Raw genomic sequence first — 18,528 nt, 5'->3', positions numbered from 1 at the left:
GCTTCGAGAACACTATCCAACCATCTCATCCTCTGTCGTCCCCTTCTCCTTGTGCCCTCCATCTTTCCAAACATCAGGGTCTTTTCCAGGTAGTCTTCTCTTCTCATGAGGTGGCCAAAGTATTGGAGCCTCAGCTTCAGGATCTGTTCTTCCAGTGAGCACTCAGAGCTGATTTCCTTCAGAATGGAGAGGTTTGATCTTCTTGCAGTCCATGGGACTCTCAAGAGTCTCCTCCAGCACCATAATTCAAAAGCATCAATTCTTCAGCGATCAGCCTTCTTTATGGTCCAGCTTTCACTTCCATACATCACTACTGGGAAAACCATAGCTTTAACTATACGGACCTTTGTTGGCAAGGTGATGTCTCTACTTTTTAAGATGCTATCTAGGTTTGTCATTGCTTTTCTCCCAAGAAGCAAGCGTCTTTTAATTTCGTGGCTGCTGTCACCATCTGCAGTGATCATGGAGCCCAATAAATTGTTGTAGAACGTACAATTTACTTGTGGGTTAAGACTTGCTTGTCATCTGATCTAGCTCAGCTTTCTGTACCCTTTTATTATTTCATTTGTAATTCTGAGGATTGATTTCAAAGATTAAGATGAAACCCACAAAACGTGGCCGCTTGCTGCTCCATGTTTCTTTTGACTGAAGCTTTGCTCTTCTGCTTGGTCTGTTTTAAGGGTCATTGTTTTTGGCCCTGAATTTTCTTGGAAGTTGCTTAGAAACATTTTTTGCAGTGAGTGGCTTAAATACGTCAAATTATAATGACAATAAGCATCAGAGATGTGCACCATTTCACCTGTGCCTTTTGAGAGCAAGCTGCAGCCCTGAGTGGCCACTGTGCCCAAATCTAGTTTGCGAAGCTCTGATGGATAGAGCTTGAATGTCCAGGGGGTGGGGAACCTCAGGCCTGGGGTCCAAATGTGGCCTTCTGAAGCCTCTTAGGTTACTTTTGCCTAGCTGGCATGCGTCCTTGAACTGTGGCTCATGTCTGTGTGGATGGAGGACAGGGAAGGATATGTACAATACTGCTGGGCAGAGGTAAAATTTACAGGGTTGTCCTCGGATGCACTTTCACTCAGCTTGTGCATTAGGCCTGACATCTCAGGTGCATGAGGCAATAGCTTTGCCAAACAAGAATAACTCTTGATTGCAACTCATGGTTTCTCTGGAGTGAGACAAACCACAAGGCCAGGTCCGGATGTACTGTTAAGCCAAATCATGGCTTTCCCCAGGGAAGGACACCAGTAGGAACAGGGGAGAAGTACAGCAGTCTTGATCCTCTGTCCAGGAACCTGCTTACTTCCTCATCTGATTAAAACCCTGGTTTGAATGCATGATGTGCAAAAGTTGGCCATTGCCATTCGGAGACAGGAAGTTTCTACGTATGGCGTGTGCTACAGAAATACTGAGTACTAGGGGTTGTCACCACTGCTTGCGTGGTTCGTCAACACTGCCTTTTCCTACCTACTTTGCCAATCTGTTGTGCAAATGTGGAGAATTTGATTGGGGGAAATGAGAAACAGAAAGAAACCAAAACGGACTGATTCACCTGCACTTACTTCATGCCCATACTTAGAAACACTTCTTGTCAGGGCAGCCATTTGCTTCCTTCTGGTGACTGGAGGAAAACAGTCCTGAATAAACAAACAAACAAAAGTTCCATGGCACAATTGGATCCACAGATTCCCCCACAAGACACACCTGCACATGTTGGCCCTCTTTCCTTCTTTGTCACACCTCCCTGTTTCCTTCTTTATCACATATTTCTCTCCACCTTAAAACGCCCTCCTCGAAACTGCCTTTTCTTTTCATATCTTCTCCCTGCCCAGTGATAGGGCTACTTACTCACCTTTTGCTGGAGAGTATATATATCTCACACCACCAACCTAACGCCTCTCAGCTGGTGCCTCTGCATAAAGATATCCTGCCAACAAAGCAAGGGAAAGAAAACCAGGTAAGGGAGGGATGCTTTGCTAGGGATATTAGTTCGCCTTACATCCAGGACATGCTGGTTCTTGGGAAGGGGTGATTGCATAAGGCTTCAATGACAAAGAGGAGATATTTGGGAAGGTCAGCATGAAGCTGTTCTGTGGCATGCCTGAATAGCTTGGCATTTCTGCTTACAGCAGATTCCAGGGAACATTCTAGGGTGCACATGCCATTTCTGTGGTTTGTTGCCAGGCGTAGAGTGATCCTGCCACAAGTGCATCCTAGAATGTACACAGCACATACCTAGAGCCTTGCATGGCCGGGGATGATCAGGAGTGGTAGGCAAGCTGTCTTTATGGGCACAGTGGAAAAACAACAGCACTGGCCCACTCACTCTAAATGCTGCTGGTCCACTGACTCCAAATGTGTTTTCTTCATACGCAATCAGTTGTTTTGTCAACTTTTTGAAAGGGGGAGGGGTAAGACATCATAGGGAACAGCCCCATCCTCTTCTTTCAGATCCTGAAAAATGTGCAAGGTGGTGAAACCACAGGGAGAGACTTGTGTTTGTGTATACCTCAAGGACACCGCTCCTTTTTACATTTAGCATGCCATGCCATATACCTGCAGTTTGCTCTGTTTGAAAGGGATATAGGAAGTTGCCTTAGACTCCTCCATCTAGCTCCAGCCAATATTCCATCTAGTTCACTCGCCTACTCGTGATCCCCAGGAACTGGTCTTGAGAAGACCTGCACAGAATCAGAGAATTTGTAGAGTTGGAAGGGACCACAAGGGTCATCCAGTACAACCCCCTACAATGCAGGAATATTTTGCCCAGTTTGGGGCTCGAATCAATGATCCTGAAATTAAGAGTCTCATGCTCTGCCAACTGAGCTATCCCAGGAACCTGTGGCTTCAGATATTGGAGGCAATGTAGCCTTCATGAATAGTAGCCATTGATGGTCATCAGTCATTGGTTTATCTATCCATTTTAAAGCTTTCCAAGTTGGTGGTCTCCCCTGGCACTCACAGGGCCCCCTCCACACTGAAGTAATAATAATAATAATAATAATAATAATAATAATAATAATAATAATAATAATAATAAATGTTATTGGTTTTCATAGAGATATAACAAAATATAACTAGACAGCTAAGCATAATCATAACACCCCTGACCTAATCACCTGCAAATCAATCAATCAATCAATCAATCAATCAATCAATCAGCTTAGTATTGTTTTTATGGGGGAGCACCAGGGCTAGGAGAGCCAACCAGAACTTAGTTTCATCACCTCTCAGGTGTGTGCCATTGCCATTATAAGAGAACAAGGGATGTGTTCATAGTTAGTTCCAGCACCGCTTTTTCTAGAAAAAACAGCACTGGGGAACACCAAAATCTTTTTGGTGCTTCAGGCCTCTAAAGGTCTTAATCTGGCCCTGATTCTGTCCTCACAACAGTGAACAACCTATAAAAATGTACTCTCACACTCAGGATCCCCAGTGGCTGGTACTGAGAGATGTGTTGTCTCAGATCATGGGGATAACGTAGCCATCACGATGAGCAACCATTGAAAGTCACCCTCCATTCATTTATCTAATCGTCCTTTAAAACAACTAAAGTTGGATGCCTTCTCTGGTGCTACAGGGCCCCCTCCCCAGTGAAATTATCATTATTTTATTATTTTGTAAGTATTTGCGTTGGTTTTAATAGCTGCACATCAAAATACAACTAGCAAACTAAGCATAACCCTGCCACCCCCTTCCCTCTGCCCCCAACACCACCGGTGTTTATAATATCTTTTATCAGGGTTGTACGGAAGCATCCCTCCACTGGTCACAACATCCAGATATGTAGCGATGCAGCCGAAAACCTGTTTCACAGATCCTTTCCCCTAGCATAGGAAATAAACTGCCAGCAGGTGGCATAAAAGGCATTTGCTTTCTTTTGCTTTCCTTTCAGCACCATTACATTGCATGCTCCATTACAGGTATAGCCAAACTGCACACATTTTTACATCATAGGTCTACTCTCTGACACATCTGGGCAACGAATAGCGTTGTTGCAGCAAGCACAAATATCAGGAGATCGCTTGTCTATACAGACTTATCAGATCCTTCAAAAAGTGAAAGTAAATGCAACTGTGATGTAAAATATTAGAGTTATTTTTTCTTTGCATGCATAAGGTCCCAGATCCAGCTGAGAAGGCCTTCTTTCTAAAACGTTCAAGAGCAGCTGCCAGTCCATGTAGTTGATCCTGAGCTAGATAGATGATCTGATGTGGTGTGAAAAAACCTGCCCATAGTAACCCAGAACTTAACCACTCCAGAATGAAAGCTGCAGGTGCGGCGAACCTTTGGCCCTCCAGATGTGCTGAAGTACAACTCCTACCAGCCCCAGCAAGCATGACCAATGGCCACAGATGATGGGGAGTTAGCAACATCTGGAAGGCCAGAGATTCCCCACACCCACAACACTGAAACATTTTGGCGAAGGCTCCACTGATCTTTTAAAATGCAAAACATCTGATAAACATTAGGTGCTGTGATGCCCCAACGTGGCAGAAGGTGTTTTGCAAAACTTGGGGGATTTCAGGGGTGGAGTGCAAAGCATCATCATGGACATGAGCTAAATATCTGGGGTGCACAGCTGTCCCTGCAGCCACCCTGTGAGTCTGAAAATTCTTTTGTTTGGACAACCTCCTCTTTCTTGTTGAAGTTTCTGAAATGCAGCAAACTGGTTTCCATGAAAGTGAGCTCTGTGTCAATTTATCAGCATGGCAGAGATGTAAATCCCAATAAAGGCTGAAATGCCAAAATTGCAGTACCATTTGCTACCTCACTCCACTCACTTTCTCCCCTCCAACCTCACTTCTCTCCCTCAATTCAGATGACCAGCTATGGCAGCCTTGAATGTCTTCCTTCCTCCTTGGCCCGCTGCCCCATCCATTCCTGTCATCTCCGTTACATGGTTTTCAGCCAAAATGTTCCCCAAACCACCCTCTCCCAGAGAGATGTGTTTGCTATGAGGGTGTGACCCTCCTCTTGCTCTCAGGTGCTGTGTGTTCACACAAGGCACATTCTCCTTGCATACACACTCCTCACAGCACACACCATGGGGTCCTGCCCCAAATTGTTTAACTAAGAGGGCAGGACAGCCCTTTGTCTACTGACCTTGCCCAGATATTCTTTTGGGTGGGAGCAAATGGGATTGCTACCTGAGCTATTGTCATGCAAACTGCAGAGAGCAGGTAATTTGGGACGGGCAAATCTGTCAATTTCAGTTTCAGTTTCTCATTTCCAACTTTTCTCTCCTGAAGAGTTATCAGCATTTGGGTGTGACTTTTGCCTGATACACACGTTTCTATGCAATTTTGTGTGACATACACAATTCTGCAAAGCATTTCCCCATAATACAGGCAACTCCCAATGTACATATGGGTTGCATTCCAAGTCACTGTTTGTTTAAGTGAAATCATGTATATTTGAAACACCACTGAAAAAAGCCTGCTCCCCCCCACCTCATTCCATCCCTTTTTGTGACATTTCTGGGTTCTGTGCAATGTGCACACTTATTGAACTTCTGTAAATGGGGATTTGTCTAAAATTCATTTTTGTATGTTATTTTCATGAATAGGTGCATTTTCACACACTCTTTACCCTAGTATATGCATTTATGTGCAAAATATTTGGCTGGAGAATTGCATCGCAAAATTCAGACAAGTTCGAATTTCAAAGGATGGTTGTGTTTTGGGTGGCTGATTGCTTTTCAAAGTGCAAATCAGGCAAGCTTGCCTGGAAATGCAGACTAAAGCAAATTTCTCCCCAATCCCTAGAGGTAACCCAAGGTAGGCTTGGCTACTCTTACTCCAGGACTTAGGAAGCTACTTTTCCTCATGTCAGACCACTGACCCATCTAGCTCATTGCTGAACAGTATCCTGTCTCCTTACACACTTAGTATTCACCAGCTGGTTGCCCCATAGCCATGTTTAGGCAAGATTTTCACCATTATTGCTGAGCCCACAAACCTCTCCCTCTCTCCACACACACGCAGATCCACGCAGATCCACTTCTGGTTTTCTTCTTGTCCCACTTCATTTGAGAGTGTTTGTTTAAGGAGCACAATGACGTTGCTTTGCTTAACACTTTCCTCTTGAAGTTTATCGAATAAGGTGTGGCTGTGGAAGGCTGAAGGAGCCTCAAAATTCCCTTTAAAATTCCCTGAACCCTTGAAGCCTCATTGCTTGTCTGTAAGCAATATAGAGATCATAGAATCATAGAATCATAGAATCACAGAGTTGGAAGAGACCACAAGGGCCATCGAGTCCAACACCCTGCCAAGCAGGAAACACCATCAGAGCACTCCTGACATATGGTTGTCAAGCCTCTGCTTAAAGACCTCCAAAGTAGGAGACTCCACCACACTCCTTGGCAGCAAATTCCACTGTCGAACAGCTCTTACTGTCAGGAAGTTCTTCCTAATGTTTAGGTAGAATCTTCTTTCTTGTAGTTTGGATCCATTGCTCCGTGTCCGCTTCTCTGGAGCAGCAGAAAACAACCTTTCTCCCTCCTCTATGTGACATCCTTTTATATATTTGAACATGGCTATCATATCACCCCTTAACCTCCTCTTCTCCAGGCTAAACATGCCCAGCTCCCTTAGCCGTTCCTCATAAGGCATCGTTTCCAGGCCTTTGACCATTTTGGTTGCCCTCCTCTGGACACGTTCCAGTTTGTCAGTGTCCTTCTTGAATTGTGGTGCCCAGAACTGGACACAGTACTCCAGGTGTGGTCTGACCAGAGCAGAATACAGTGGCACTATTACTTCCCTTGATCTAGATGCTATACTCCTATTGATGCAGCCCAGAATTGCATTGGCTTTTTTAGCTGCCGCGTCACACTCTTGGCTCATGTCAAGTTTGTGGTCAACCAAGACTCCTAGATCCTTTTCACATGTACTGCTCTCAAGCCAGGTGTCACCCATCTTGTATTTGTGCCTCTCATTTTTTTTGCCCAAGTGCAATACTTTACATTTCTCCCTGTTAAAATTCATCTTGTTTGTTTTGGCCCAGTTCTCAAACAAGATGAATTGAGATTGAGATTGGTGGGCTTGGCATAATGCAAGTATTAATGTTACTAGGGCTCTTGCAATCCATGGGTAGCTGCTTTCACGCAGTGGGTGGGGGAACAGAAGACAGATCAGAGAGGGTGTTCCTCTAAGAGATGTCCAGCTCAACCAGCATACATGAAAAGAAGGCTTATTTGTTCAGGTGTTAAGGTTTCACAGGCATCCTCTGTTATGGGGATAACGTTGGTCCGTTTCTTCGTCACATTGATGGGACTTTGCAACGGAAGCCTAGAGCAGCAGAATTGGGAATGCTCTAATCTGCACATCCCCAGCAGGTGCGGGGAAGGTTTGGCCGAGCAGATGTTGCTGAACTACAAATCTCATCAATGCTGAACACTGGCCATGCTTGCTGGGGCTGGTGGGAGTTGCAGTTCAGCAACATTTGCAGGACCAGAGGTCCCCCACCTGTGTAGTTGACCTTTAAAGTGGAGAGATCAAGGGGGTGGAAAACAAATTCTGCCCCAAATAGAGAGGCTTAATCTGCAGCTCTCCAGATATTGCTGGGCTCCAACTCCCAGCAGCTCCAACCATTGGCACTCCCTGCTACATGACACACTACAGCTCCATTTGCCTGGCTGTACCTCCAAACTCTGTTTTGTTAGGTTGTCCTCATATTGTTTCCAGCTTGCTGTTTTAATCACTCATCATTTTGGTCCTTCAGCCACAGAAATCGCCTCACTGGAACGTTTCCCCTCCATTCAAACCAGACCTCCTCAGTTCCCAGAACCATGAAGCTATTTCTTCTCTACCTTTTTGCTGCCCTGATAGCTTCAGGTGAGTTGAGTTGTATAACTAGGGGTATAACTAGCCTCTGTCAGAGCAGGCAGCTCAGAGTCCTCTCACCCCAGCTCTCCCCCAGATGAAATTAGGAATGAAATTAGGAATGAAAGCAGGATTCTACTCTAATCAATCGGTGGGGGTAGGAGAGCTGGGGCGGGGGACACCTGGCAACCAATGAGCCTTTTTGGTTTCAGACAGCACATGGAGAGATGAGTCCAAAAGGCCTGGAACACAAATTTTCATGGCTATAGTGGCTCATTTACCAGGAGTAATGTATTTAGTATTAACTCTGGAAATATATGCTCGATTCTAATGAAACTAAGCCTCCTAGAGCAAAATATATATTAGGAGGCTTCGTTTGGTCAGAACCGAGTAAACACTTCCAGAGTTAACACTAAATATATCACATCTAGTAAATGAGCCACCATAGTTGCTAGGGGGCTGTGAAAATGTGTGCCCTGGTCTTTTTAGACTCATCTACCCATGTATTATCTGATACCAAAGGGGTGCATTGGTTGCCAGATGTGAAGAATATTGGCTTTATTTACAGCTCTCCTACCCCACTAATCATTACCTTGCCAACAAAGGTCCGTATAGTTAAAGCTATGGTTTTCCCAGTAGTGATGTATGGAAGTGAGAGCTGGACCATAAAGAAGGCTGATCGCTGAAGAATTGATGCTTTTGAATGCTGGAGGAGACTCTTGAGAGTCCCGTGGACTGCAAGAAGATCAAACCTCTCCATTCTTAAGGAAATCAGCCCTGAGTGCTCACTGGAAGGACAGATCGTGAAGCTGAGGCTCCAATACTTTGCCCACCTCATGAGAAGAGAAGACTCCCTGGAAAAGACCCTGATGTTGGGAAAGATGGAGGGCACAAGGAGAAGGGGACGACAGAGGACGAGATGGTTGGACAGTGTTCTCGAAGCTACCAGCATGATTTTGACCAAACTGCAGGAGGCAGTGGTAGACAGATGTGCGTGGCGTGCTCTGGTCCATGTGGTCACAAAGAATCAGACATGACTAAATGACTAAACAACAACAACCCTACTAATAGACTGGCATACCTCACAGAGCTGTTGTGAGAATAAAAGTAACTGGAGAGGGGGAACCCACGTACACCAAGGGTGATAATCCTGTAGTGCTGTGGAGCTGCAGGTCATGGCTTCTCCCAAAGGATTGTGGGAGCTGTAGTTCATGAAGGTTACTGAGAGGTTTTAGAAGGCCCCTATTCCCCTCATAGAGCTCCAATTCCCAGAGCTAGATGGCTGCTATTCATACAGTAGTTTAACAATCAATCCCAGGGGAACAAGGGCCTGCTAACAACTCTCAACACCCTTGTTGTTGTTGTTTAGTCATTTAGTCGTGTCTGACTCTTTCTGACCCCATGGACCACAGCATGCCAGGCACTCCTGTCTTTCACTGCCTCCTGCAGTTTGGTCAAACTCATGCTGGTAGCTTCAAGAACACTGTCCAACCATCTCGTCCTCTGTCATACCCTACTCCTTGCGCCCTCAATCTTTCAGCACCCTTAACAAACCGCAACTCCCAGAATTCTTTGGGGGAAGCCATGACTGCTTAAAGTGGCATCACAATGTTTTAAATGTGTGGAGCAATTGTGGCCTAGGTTATGCTGGTGTGAAACAGCAGTTTCTCCAGCACATCACCCTGAATTCCTTGGAGGAAAGGTCGAGTTCAGAAAGTAAAACATAAACAAAAGAAATAACAGATCAGGTTGTTGCTACCGCCATAATTGCAGTGGTTGTTGTCACATACTGTTATTGATATTATTATTTCCCCCTCAGCAAAATCCCTGAGTTGCGAATGTACAAACTGCACAAGTGGAACAACTTGCACAGCCGACAGAGAAGGAGCATGCATCGCTGTGATAGGGAACATTAAAACTGGTAGGTGAATGCACCTCTGAGGGCATTTCCAGATAACACTAACAGAAAGCTTTCTGGAAACGTAGGTTTTAAAAAATGTGTGTGTTATGTACTGAGTTGAATAGGATCCAAACTGCAGCAGTCTGATTGGTCCTAGAACAATAGGATCCAAATTGCAGCAGTCTGATTGGTCCTAGAACAATAGGATTCAGAATGCAGCAGTCTGATTGGTCCTAGAACAATGCAGCAGTATGATTGGTTGGCAGGAACCACTCAATCATGCTCCAGATATAAGTGAATCCACAACCTGATTGGCTTACAGTAGAATTCCAGAATTAGCCAATCATGTGCGGCCCATTGTGTAAATAATGTATATAAAGCAGATACTTTGAGGGGACTTTCATTCATTCCTCCTCACCACTATGAGCTGAATAAAGAGCATGAAATCACTTTGCGACTATATATTTCAGTGTGTGTGTGTGTGTGTGGGGGAGAATACAGCCAAGAGTTTCATGATATTGAATCACATGTCCAATACGAAGCTCTCCATTTGAATGGTGCAAACTTGACAGCGTATTACAGATTGTAACAGGATATCAGGCCCTGGCTGGATGAGGAATATTGGTGGGAGCCGCCCACTCAAGAGCCTCCCACCGAGTGCACAGAAGAGGCCAACTTAAGATTCTGGATCCTGGTGGTGGGTAACAGAAAAGCAGTATTCAGAAGGGTCGAGATGGGAGGTGCTGGGAGAAGGGTGTCTGAGTGACCAAGAGGGGTCAGGAGAAGGAGGGATAGATGCTGAGCGTCACAGACTCAGACAGAGAGGAGTCAAAGATTGGCTAATTGCCTTCTGTGTCTGCTGTGTGTGTGCCTGCTCTGTGGTTGACCTGGCTCCTTGACAGCTCCTTGACAATTAATTTTCCAATAAGAACATCCAATTAACATTCAATTTAGAATCCAATAAAAAAAACCCCTAAAATTAAAAAAAATCCAATTGTCTTCCAAATTTGATTCTTGTTTTACGGCTTCCCATGGCCTGAACTTCAAAGCAACTCTGAATTCTTAGTTCTGCCTCTCACGATCTTTCCATATTTCCATATCCGACATTATCTCTACAAACTTCTTTCTACAAACTCTTTCTACAAACTCTACAACCTTCTTTCTACAAACTCTACAAACTCTTTCTACAAACTCTAAAACTTCTTTCTACAAACTCTACAAACTTCTTCTACAAACTCTGCGATCTTCAACACATCAAAAAACAAGAAAAAACTTTCCACCTCCAAGTGCAGACTTGTTTATATTATGTTCCCCTCCACTGCTCCCCCCCTCGCACCACTTCAGCTGACCCCATCCAGTCCAGGCTTTTGTCCAGTTCTTTGACTTTGATATCTTGGGAGCTCTCAAATCATTAATCTTTCCTGTCCAGCTGTTATCAAGTGTTGAATTGTTCTTAAGCAGTCTGTTCATTTTGTTGTATATGTATATATAAATCATTTGGCAATCGATCAGCCTTCCTGGAAACCACTCAACCCCCCCCCTCCGGGTCCTAGAGGGGGGGCCGCTAGACATCCATTTAGCCTTTTCTTCAACTCAAACTGAAAAAAAAATCCTTCAGAAACAGCTGCATTGTATGTTGTCCAAAATGTTATTGTCAGCTGGCAATTAATTTCTGTTTATCTTAATCGGAGACGAATTCCGAATTTTCTAGAACTGCGTAGTAAGTGAGCGCCATCTTATCCTTTGTTCTCCTTTCAAGTCTTAAAAAGAGCTGTGTGTGTGTCCCAATTATAAATAAAAGTCCATCTGCACTCATATTTTTTTTAAAGCAATTTAAGTTCCTAATGAGGGTTGGCATGAAAAACCAATTGTTGATCTTAAAGAGGAAAAAGAAAGCATACCAATAGCCTCCAGGTTCCACACAGCGTGATGAAGATCTTTTTGAAGTCCGAGCTCATACGCCAGAGACTGTATTTTCTGCAGGTTTTTTCCTTCAGCTTTTCCGAATCAGACCGTGTCTGTTTGTTTTCCAAATATATATACTATCCCAAACAGATGTGACCGGCTGGATGGGAGTGGCATCGGAGAGTGCCAACCGTTGTCATGCTCGTTGACCCAGTGTCCTGCCGGGTGCATCTTAATGCACGCCAGCAATCTTGGACAAACAGTGGGTCTTTGAGACAGTCCTCCCCTGCCCTGGGGAGGCTGCCAGGGCTAATTACCCCCATATCAGCCCTGAATTATCAGCACGGTCAGGGTCCGGTCTCATGGGAGTCAACCATTTCCCACCGCTGGAAACAGGAAGCCTGACCATGGGCTTCTTGAAAGTATGCTTTATTGCAGACGTGGGGAAACCTCAGGTCCAGGGCTCCAGTGCACCCACCCCTGCCCCCGCCTGCACGCCACCCCTGCCCCCGCCTGTTCTCCAGCCTTTTTTACCCACCCCTTGGGGCTCTCACTAGGCTCAGCTGCCCTTTCCCAGGTCCCCCTCTTTCCATAGGCCCCACTCTTCACTGGCTGTGCTCCAATTTTGAGCAGTGGCTGAGCTTCATGCTCCGGCACTGGGGGGTGGAGAGCAGGCGGGGGCCAGGGGTGGCACGTGTCCTGGGGGCGGGGTGTGCCACCTGTGGGGGGTGTGGTGCCCAGCGTAGGTGGGGGGCAGCCGTAATGGCACCCTGCCAGGATTGCACTGCCGGGGGTGGTGCGCTTCCCTTGGACTCCTCTTCCTCCGCCAGTGTCTTTGAGTGCTTTTGCCCACTTGGAAGTGTCCTTGGCCAGCGATAATACCTCTTTGTTTGCCCGGAGGCAGCGAGGTCTGTGTAGAAACCCCTGACTTTTGCAAGACTGGAATGCAGTTGAGTGTACAAAGGGAAGAATGCTGTAGCTTCACCCACTTTTGCCCCTGCCCCACTGGCCACTGGAAACTAGCCCATGATGCAATGCGGCTCTCAGGCTGAAAAATGTTTTCCTTCTCTGTTTTAATGGAAAGGTGATATTGCTTACCCATTGGTTTTAACACATGTTGTTGTTATTCTGATGTCTCTAACTCCTTCTGATTTCTATTTTTTTGAAGCTGAAGACTCCAGTGCAGCACCAGGTATATTCAGTAGCTGTTGGAGCAGCCAGACCCCTTTGGCATGCAAAGAGGAGGAGATGTTCTTCACAGCAGGGAAACAATTTTCCTGGAACACTAGAACCATATGCTGCCACGAGGACAACTGCAATGCTGTCACCCCTGAAGGTATGTGGGGTCCAGGACTCATTACGGCTAAGGAGGACTCTCAGAAATGGATAGGTGTATTTTCATGCAAAATACCCTGGGAATTTTTATTGAAGGGCATTATGAAAATTATTAACAATGTATATAAAAAGTCAGGAAAATGAAGGGTATAGCACAGTAGCTTTTTTGTCTTGTTGATTGTGAATAGAGCTATTGCCCTGGCTTTGCACAAGCTGCCAAAAGGGCTTAGGGCTCTTTACTGGTTGGAAGCCTCTCTCCAAACTTTGCAATGTTCAGGTAGCATGGGAGGCAGTATACAGTGGTACCTCGGGTTACAGACCCTTCAGGTTACAGACGCTTCAGGTTACAGACTCTGCTAACCCAGAAATAGTACCTTGGGTTAAGAACTTTCCTTCAGGATGAGAACAGAAATTGCGCAGCTGTGGCACAGCAGCAGCAGGAAGCCCCATTAGCTAAAGTGGTACCTCAGGTTAAGAACAGTTTCAGGTTAAGAACGGACCTCCAGAACAAATTAAGTTCTTAACCTGAGGTACCACTGTATGTTTTAAGCTGGTCCAAAATTGGGGAGTATATCTGGAGAAATGTCTGCAATGCGCACAGTTGGAGAAGGCTACAACTTGCACTTTGGAGATCTGAAGCAAGTCAGCTTGCCAACTGCTGAGCTGGCCACTGCAGATGTTCTTTCTGTTTACTTACTCATTTCATCACTCCTGCAGTGCTAAAGGAAGACACCACTCCCAGTGAACTGATGTGCCCAACATGCTTTGTTTTCGGCTCTGAGTCCTGCAATGCCACCACGATGAAATGCGCCAAATCCCAGGACCATTGCCTTACCATTACTGGGGTTATCACAACAGGTAAATCAGAATGTAGAATCATAGAATCATAGAGTTAGAAGGGACCGCAAGGGATATCTTGTCCAACCCCCTGCAATGCAGGAATCTCAGCTAAAGCATCCATGAGTTGGCCAGTATGATGACTGCAGATTATTACTATTCATTTCATTTTAATCCAGCTCTTCTTCCAAGGAGTTCAGACTCTCCCTTGCTCTCTCATAAACCTTATGTGGTGGGTTAGGCTAAGGGATAATAACTGGCCCAAATCCAGTTATTTCAGCCCAGAATCTAAGTGGATACTCTAACCACTGCACTGAACTGGCTCTACAATGGGTGAGTCTGGGTTTATTTCCCCTAAAATAATGCATTTTGATTGTTATTTTCATTTGTTATGCACACTTTCCCCTAAGATAAGGAGTTTAAAAATATATATTAAGAACTGCATTGCAAAATTCAGAGAAGTGAAAATTTCAAAGAACAGCTGTGGTTCACAAAAGAGACCCAAATAACTGGCTTGGCAAGAACTCACTGTTAGCCTGGCTCAAAATGGTCACATTTTTTTGAGGTGTTGCTTATATCTGTTTGCAGCATGCCCCAGACCCCCACTGAAAAGACCTCAAGGTAGCATAGAACTTGGCATGCAGGTATATAGGGTGGCACGTTAAGGTAGACGACAAAGGTTTTGTGAAGCTAGATTAAAAGTTGACCAAAAGGATTAAAAAGGTTGTTCTCAGGGAAAAGGTTTAAAAATACGAATGGTTACAAGCATGCAAAGCAAACCCCTAAAATGTAGTAAAAGTACAGAAAGAATCGGAGGATGTTTGCAGCTTTCCCTCTAGACACAGTTCCTATAGTGAAAGAATGGTTGGTTTCTTGCACCCACCAGCCCTTGGCATTATGACACCTGCCTTGACCTCTTTCTTTCACCTGGTTCCCCAACATGCCCTCTGGCTATGTGATGCCCTTGGTTCCCAGTTGACAAAACGCAAGGAAGTATAAGCTCCTTAGTCCCAACTGCCGGTATTGCCTATGTGAAATCCCACCCTGCACCTTCCTCAAAGATTTTACCATCTTCTAATTTGATTCCTGGACAGGTGAGGTTTAACAGGTTAACCTCATAATCCCCAAATCAACCTAGATGCAAGGCTTTTCTTCATCAGAATGGTCCATTTCGTTTACAGCAGGGATGATATAATTTCTTTTTCCTATTGTCCTTTTGCAGGTACTACAATTGAGCCCTTTTTTGGAGAAGGGTGTGCTACCCCTACAGCAAGCAACCTTGTCAGCGGCACGAAGCTGACCTTTGGAGAGATCACTTACATGATTACCAGCAGCCACATAGAGAAAGCTAAAGATATCCCCACATCCTCCTCTAAACCCTCCACCACCTTGTCTTCCTCCAACTCTTCCACCACCCCAACCTCCTCTAAAACACCCACCACCTTGTCTTCCTCCAACTCTTCCACCACCCCAACCTCCTCTAAAACACCCACCACCTTGTCTTCCTCCAACTCTTCCACCACCCCAACCTCCTCTAAAACACCCACCACCTTGTCTTCCTCCAACTCTTCCACCACCCCAACCTCCTCTAAAACACCCACCACCTTGTCTTCCTCCAACTCTTCCACCATCCCAACCGCCTCTAAAACACCCACCACCCTGTCTTCCTCCAACTCTTCCACCACCCCAACCTCCTCTAAAACACCCACCACCTTGTCTTCCTCCAACTCTTCCATCACCTCATCCTCCTCTAAAACCTCTACCAACCGATCCTCCGACAAGTCCCTGAGCAAGTCTACTAAACCTGCAACCACCTCCACCTCTGCCACCTCTACTAGTTCTGTTTTCACCATCCTACTGCCAAGTCTCCTTGGGCTCCTGCTGGACAAATTTCTTTACTGATCTCATTTGGCCCAGGACACCTTCTCTACCCAAGTTAAGAAGAGCATCTTCAACACGATACAAGAACAGAGGGCACCAATCCCAGAAGTTTAATGTACATTTCCCCCCAATATACCTTTTTGTAATTTTTTGGTGGGTGAACTGCATCACAAAGTGAGGAAAAGTGTGAATTTAAAAGGACAGGTGCATTTTGATTCACGTATTGGTGGATTTGATGGGTTCTCATTAAAATGAGAATCAAAGCAATTTTTTTTTTTGCCTTCATCCCCTGGTGGAAGTTGCACCAAACCCAATGAGACTTACTTCAGAATTGATGTGCATAGGCTTGCACTCTTAGTCTCCTTACAATCACCTCTGAATGCGGAACTATTATTATTTTCCCCAGGGATTGTGAAAGAAACGAACCAAAATTTGTAGTTCATTTTATTTTGGGGTGTGTATGTTTAATTAATTCAATTGTGCTGTTGTTGTTTTTTAAGTCTTTATTTGTCAATGTCATTAAATTATACATTCTTGATTAAATAAAAATAAATATTTTTAAACCACAAAATACCTCTGAACGTGGAGCAACAACTGGAGAGTGTGTGACCATTTTTGGTCAAATGCAAATATAAATTCTATAAGATGGACTCACAAACATAAAGAGGGAAGTATTCCTCATCCTTTAATAGTTGCATTTCTCTCTTTAACACGACTATTAAAGATACATGGGCCTTGCCCCCCCCCCCCGCTTCTAACCACCCTAACATGCTGACGTGGCTCTTTTCATCAATAAGTAAATATCCCTTCGGTAAACAACATCCTTTGCCTGGTCCAGCTTTCTCGAGTTCTGCACAAGTCCAAAGTACGAGGGGAAAGGAGACGGGTCTGCAGTGGAAAATGTTTACATTTCCAAGGGAACACAGAGCTGATTTGCATCCTCCCCAGGAGACCTACTCAATATCCGCAGACACAGAGAACTGGTAGTCCAGGATCTCGGTTTGGCTTTCAAGGGCTTCCCAAACATAGAGCCTGTGGCCCTCTAGATGTCACAGAATCACAGATTTGTAGAGTTGGAAGGGACCATGGGCCTCATCTAGTCCAATCCCTGCAGTAGAGGAACTGCAGCTCCCATCATTTCTGATGGGAGAAGGAGTCCAGCAGCATTTTGAGGACCACAGGCTCCAAATCCCTGCTCTTAAAGATACAAATTTATACATGTGAAGAATGCTATGGAATACTAAGTATTTTAAAATATGCCTAACAGAACCAAGCTTTGTAACCCCCTTTCTTTTTGCTTCTTGGATTTTATTTATACATTGCTTTGAGGCATATGTGGATGGCGATAAATAAATAACCATGTTAAAAGCAAACTCTTGTTAATGAACTAGACCCCTGATTTTTGACTCTCTCTCTCTCTCTGTGTGTATCTTCCTATATGCATAAAATGTAAGGCTGTCTTCATGCAGCTCGTGTTGGAGATTTTGTAGTGCCACATCACAATCCTGGAATTACATGAAGTCAAGGTGGGGCATGGGAGCAAAGGAGAAAGCAGACTGCTTTTTGGGTGGTCTTTGGCTGAGGGTCTGGGCAATTTCTAAAGTCTTTAAAAGCTCTTACACACCTTTGCCCTGGGTCCTCACTTCCTTGCAAAGGTGTGGGGGTGGGGGACTCAGTTGCCACAGGAAAATAAAGATCTTCCTTGCTTTCCTTCTACTGGTTCCTGTTTCCAATTTAGAAGATATACTTTATAAACAAGCAAACACCCATATATGTATAAAATTCAGCAACTGAACTTAACCTTCGCTAATTGAACAAGATAACTGACAGCCTCGCTTTTAAGATTGCCTCTGCTAAAACAGCCCTTTAGGACTGCAGCCAACCAGAATGACAATAGAGTTTTGCTAAGTTTCTATTTCCCGTAACAACTTAGGTTTCAGTTTCCTGTTGAACTTCCTGGCAAGGACTGCCTCTAGCCTCCTAGGCCACTGTCTCCAGCTGAAAACAAAATGGTTGAACAGTTTCATTCATTCACCAGGGGATTAGAAAAAGTCATAGAGAATATGTCTATCAATACCCACCAGCCATAGTGGCTATTCGTCTGTTTGTTGGACATGCCTCTGAATACCTGAGGAAGAATAGCAAGGGAGAAATACTTACAGCATTTATAGTCCACCATTCATCTAAAAAGCATGGCTTACAAAACTAGCTCCTTAATGTTCTGATTGTGGGCTTTCCCTTGCTTCCTGTAGGAAACAGGAAATAGGACTAGACAGGCTTGTGGCATGATCCAGGAGGACTCTCCTTATTAGTTATTAAGTTTCTACCCCACTCTTCCTTCCCAAAGAGCCCAGGGAGACAAACACCAACATGTTAAAACAGTACAGTGGAACCTCAGTTTTCAAGTGTCTGGGAAGCTGAACGATTTGGAACCCGAACATTTTTGAATGTGCCTCAGAAGTCGAATGGCTTCCAAGGTGTGTTTCTCCATTTTATCAATGGAGTTTGCTGACCGCCCATTGATCCTCGGTTTTCGAACGTTTCGGAAGTTGAACGGTCTTCCGGAACAGATTACGTTCGAAAACCAAGGTTCCACTGTACAATATAAATATATCTGAAACACTCAGGCCCAATCAGTGCTATACAGTTGAGCTACCGTGGTACCATTTTATATAATAATAATAATAATAATAATAATAATAATAATAATAATAATGTTATTTATATCCTACTCAACAGAATATTAAAAACACATTAAAGCATTAAACATTAAAAACTTCCCTAAACAGGACTGCAAGTCAGATAGTTGTTTATTTCCTTGACATCTGATGGGAGGGCGTTTCACAG

The 18,528-nt window shown here is 44.6% G+C and overlaps 1 protein-coding gene across 1 annotated transcript; it reads left to right on the top strand.

Annotated features, from left to right (window-relative positions):
- The first annotated feature begins 1,891 nt into the window (after positions 1-1,891).
- Positions 1,892-16,252, top strand: LOC309537952 (uncharacterized protein). The gene is made up of 6 exons (XM_082233105.1): positions 1,892-1,957; positions 7,723-7,835; positions 9,643-9,744; positions 12,797-12,964; positions 13,681-13,821; positions 15,023-16,252. The coding sequence occupies exons 2-6, from the start codon at positions 7,790-7,792 to the stop codon at positions 15,700-15,702; spliced, it is 1,137 nt and encodes a 378-aa protein (XP_082089231.1). The 5' UTR covers positions 1,892-1,957; positions 7,723-7,789; the 3' UTR covers positions 15,703-16,252.
- Positions 16,253-18,528: the final 2,276 nt, after the last annotated feature.

The sequence above is a fragment of the Podarcis vaucheri genome (assembly GCF_965113315.1).
Source record: "Podarcis vaucheri genome assembly, chromosome: 7".
In the NCBI taxonomy this organism is placed as follows: Eukaryota; Metazoa; Chordata; class Lepidosauria; order Squamata; family Lacertidae; genus Podarcis; species Podarcis vaucheri.
This window is presented reverse-complemented; position numbering and strand designations above follow the sequence as displayed.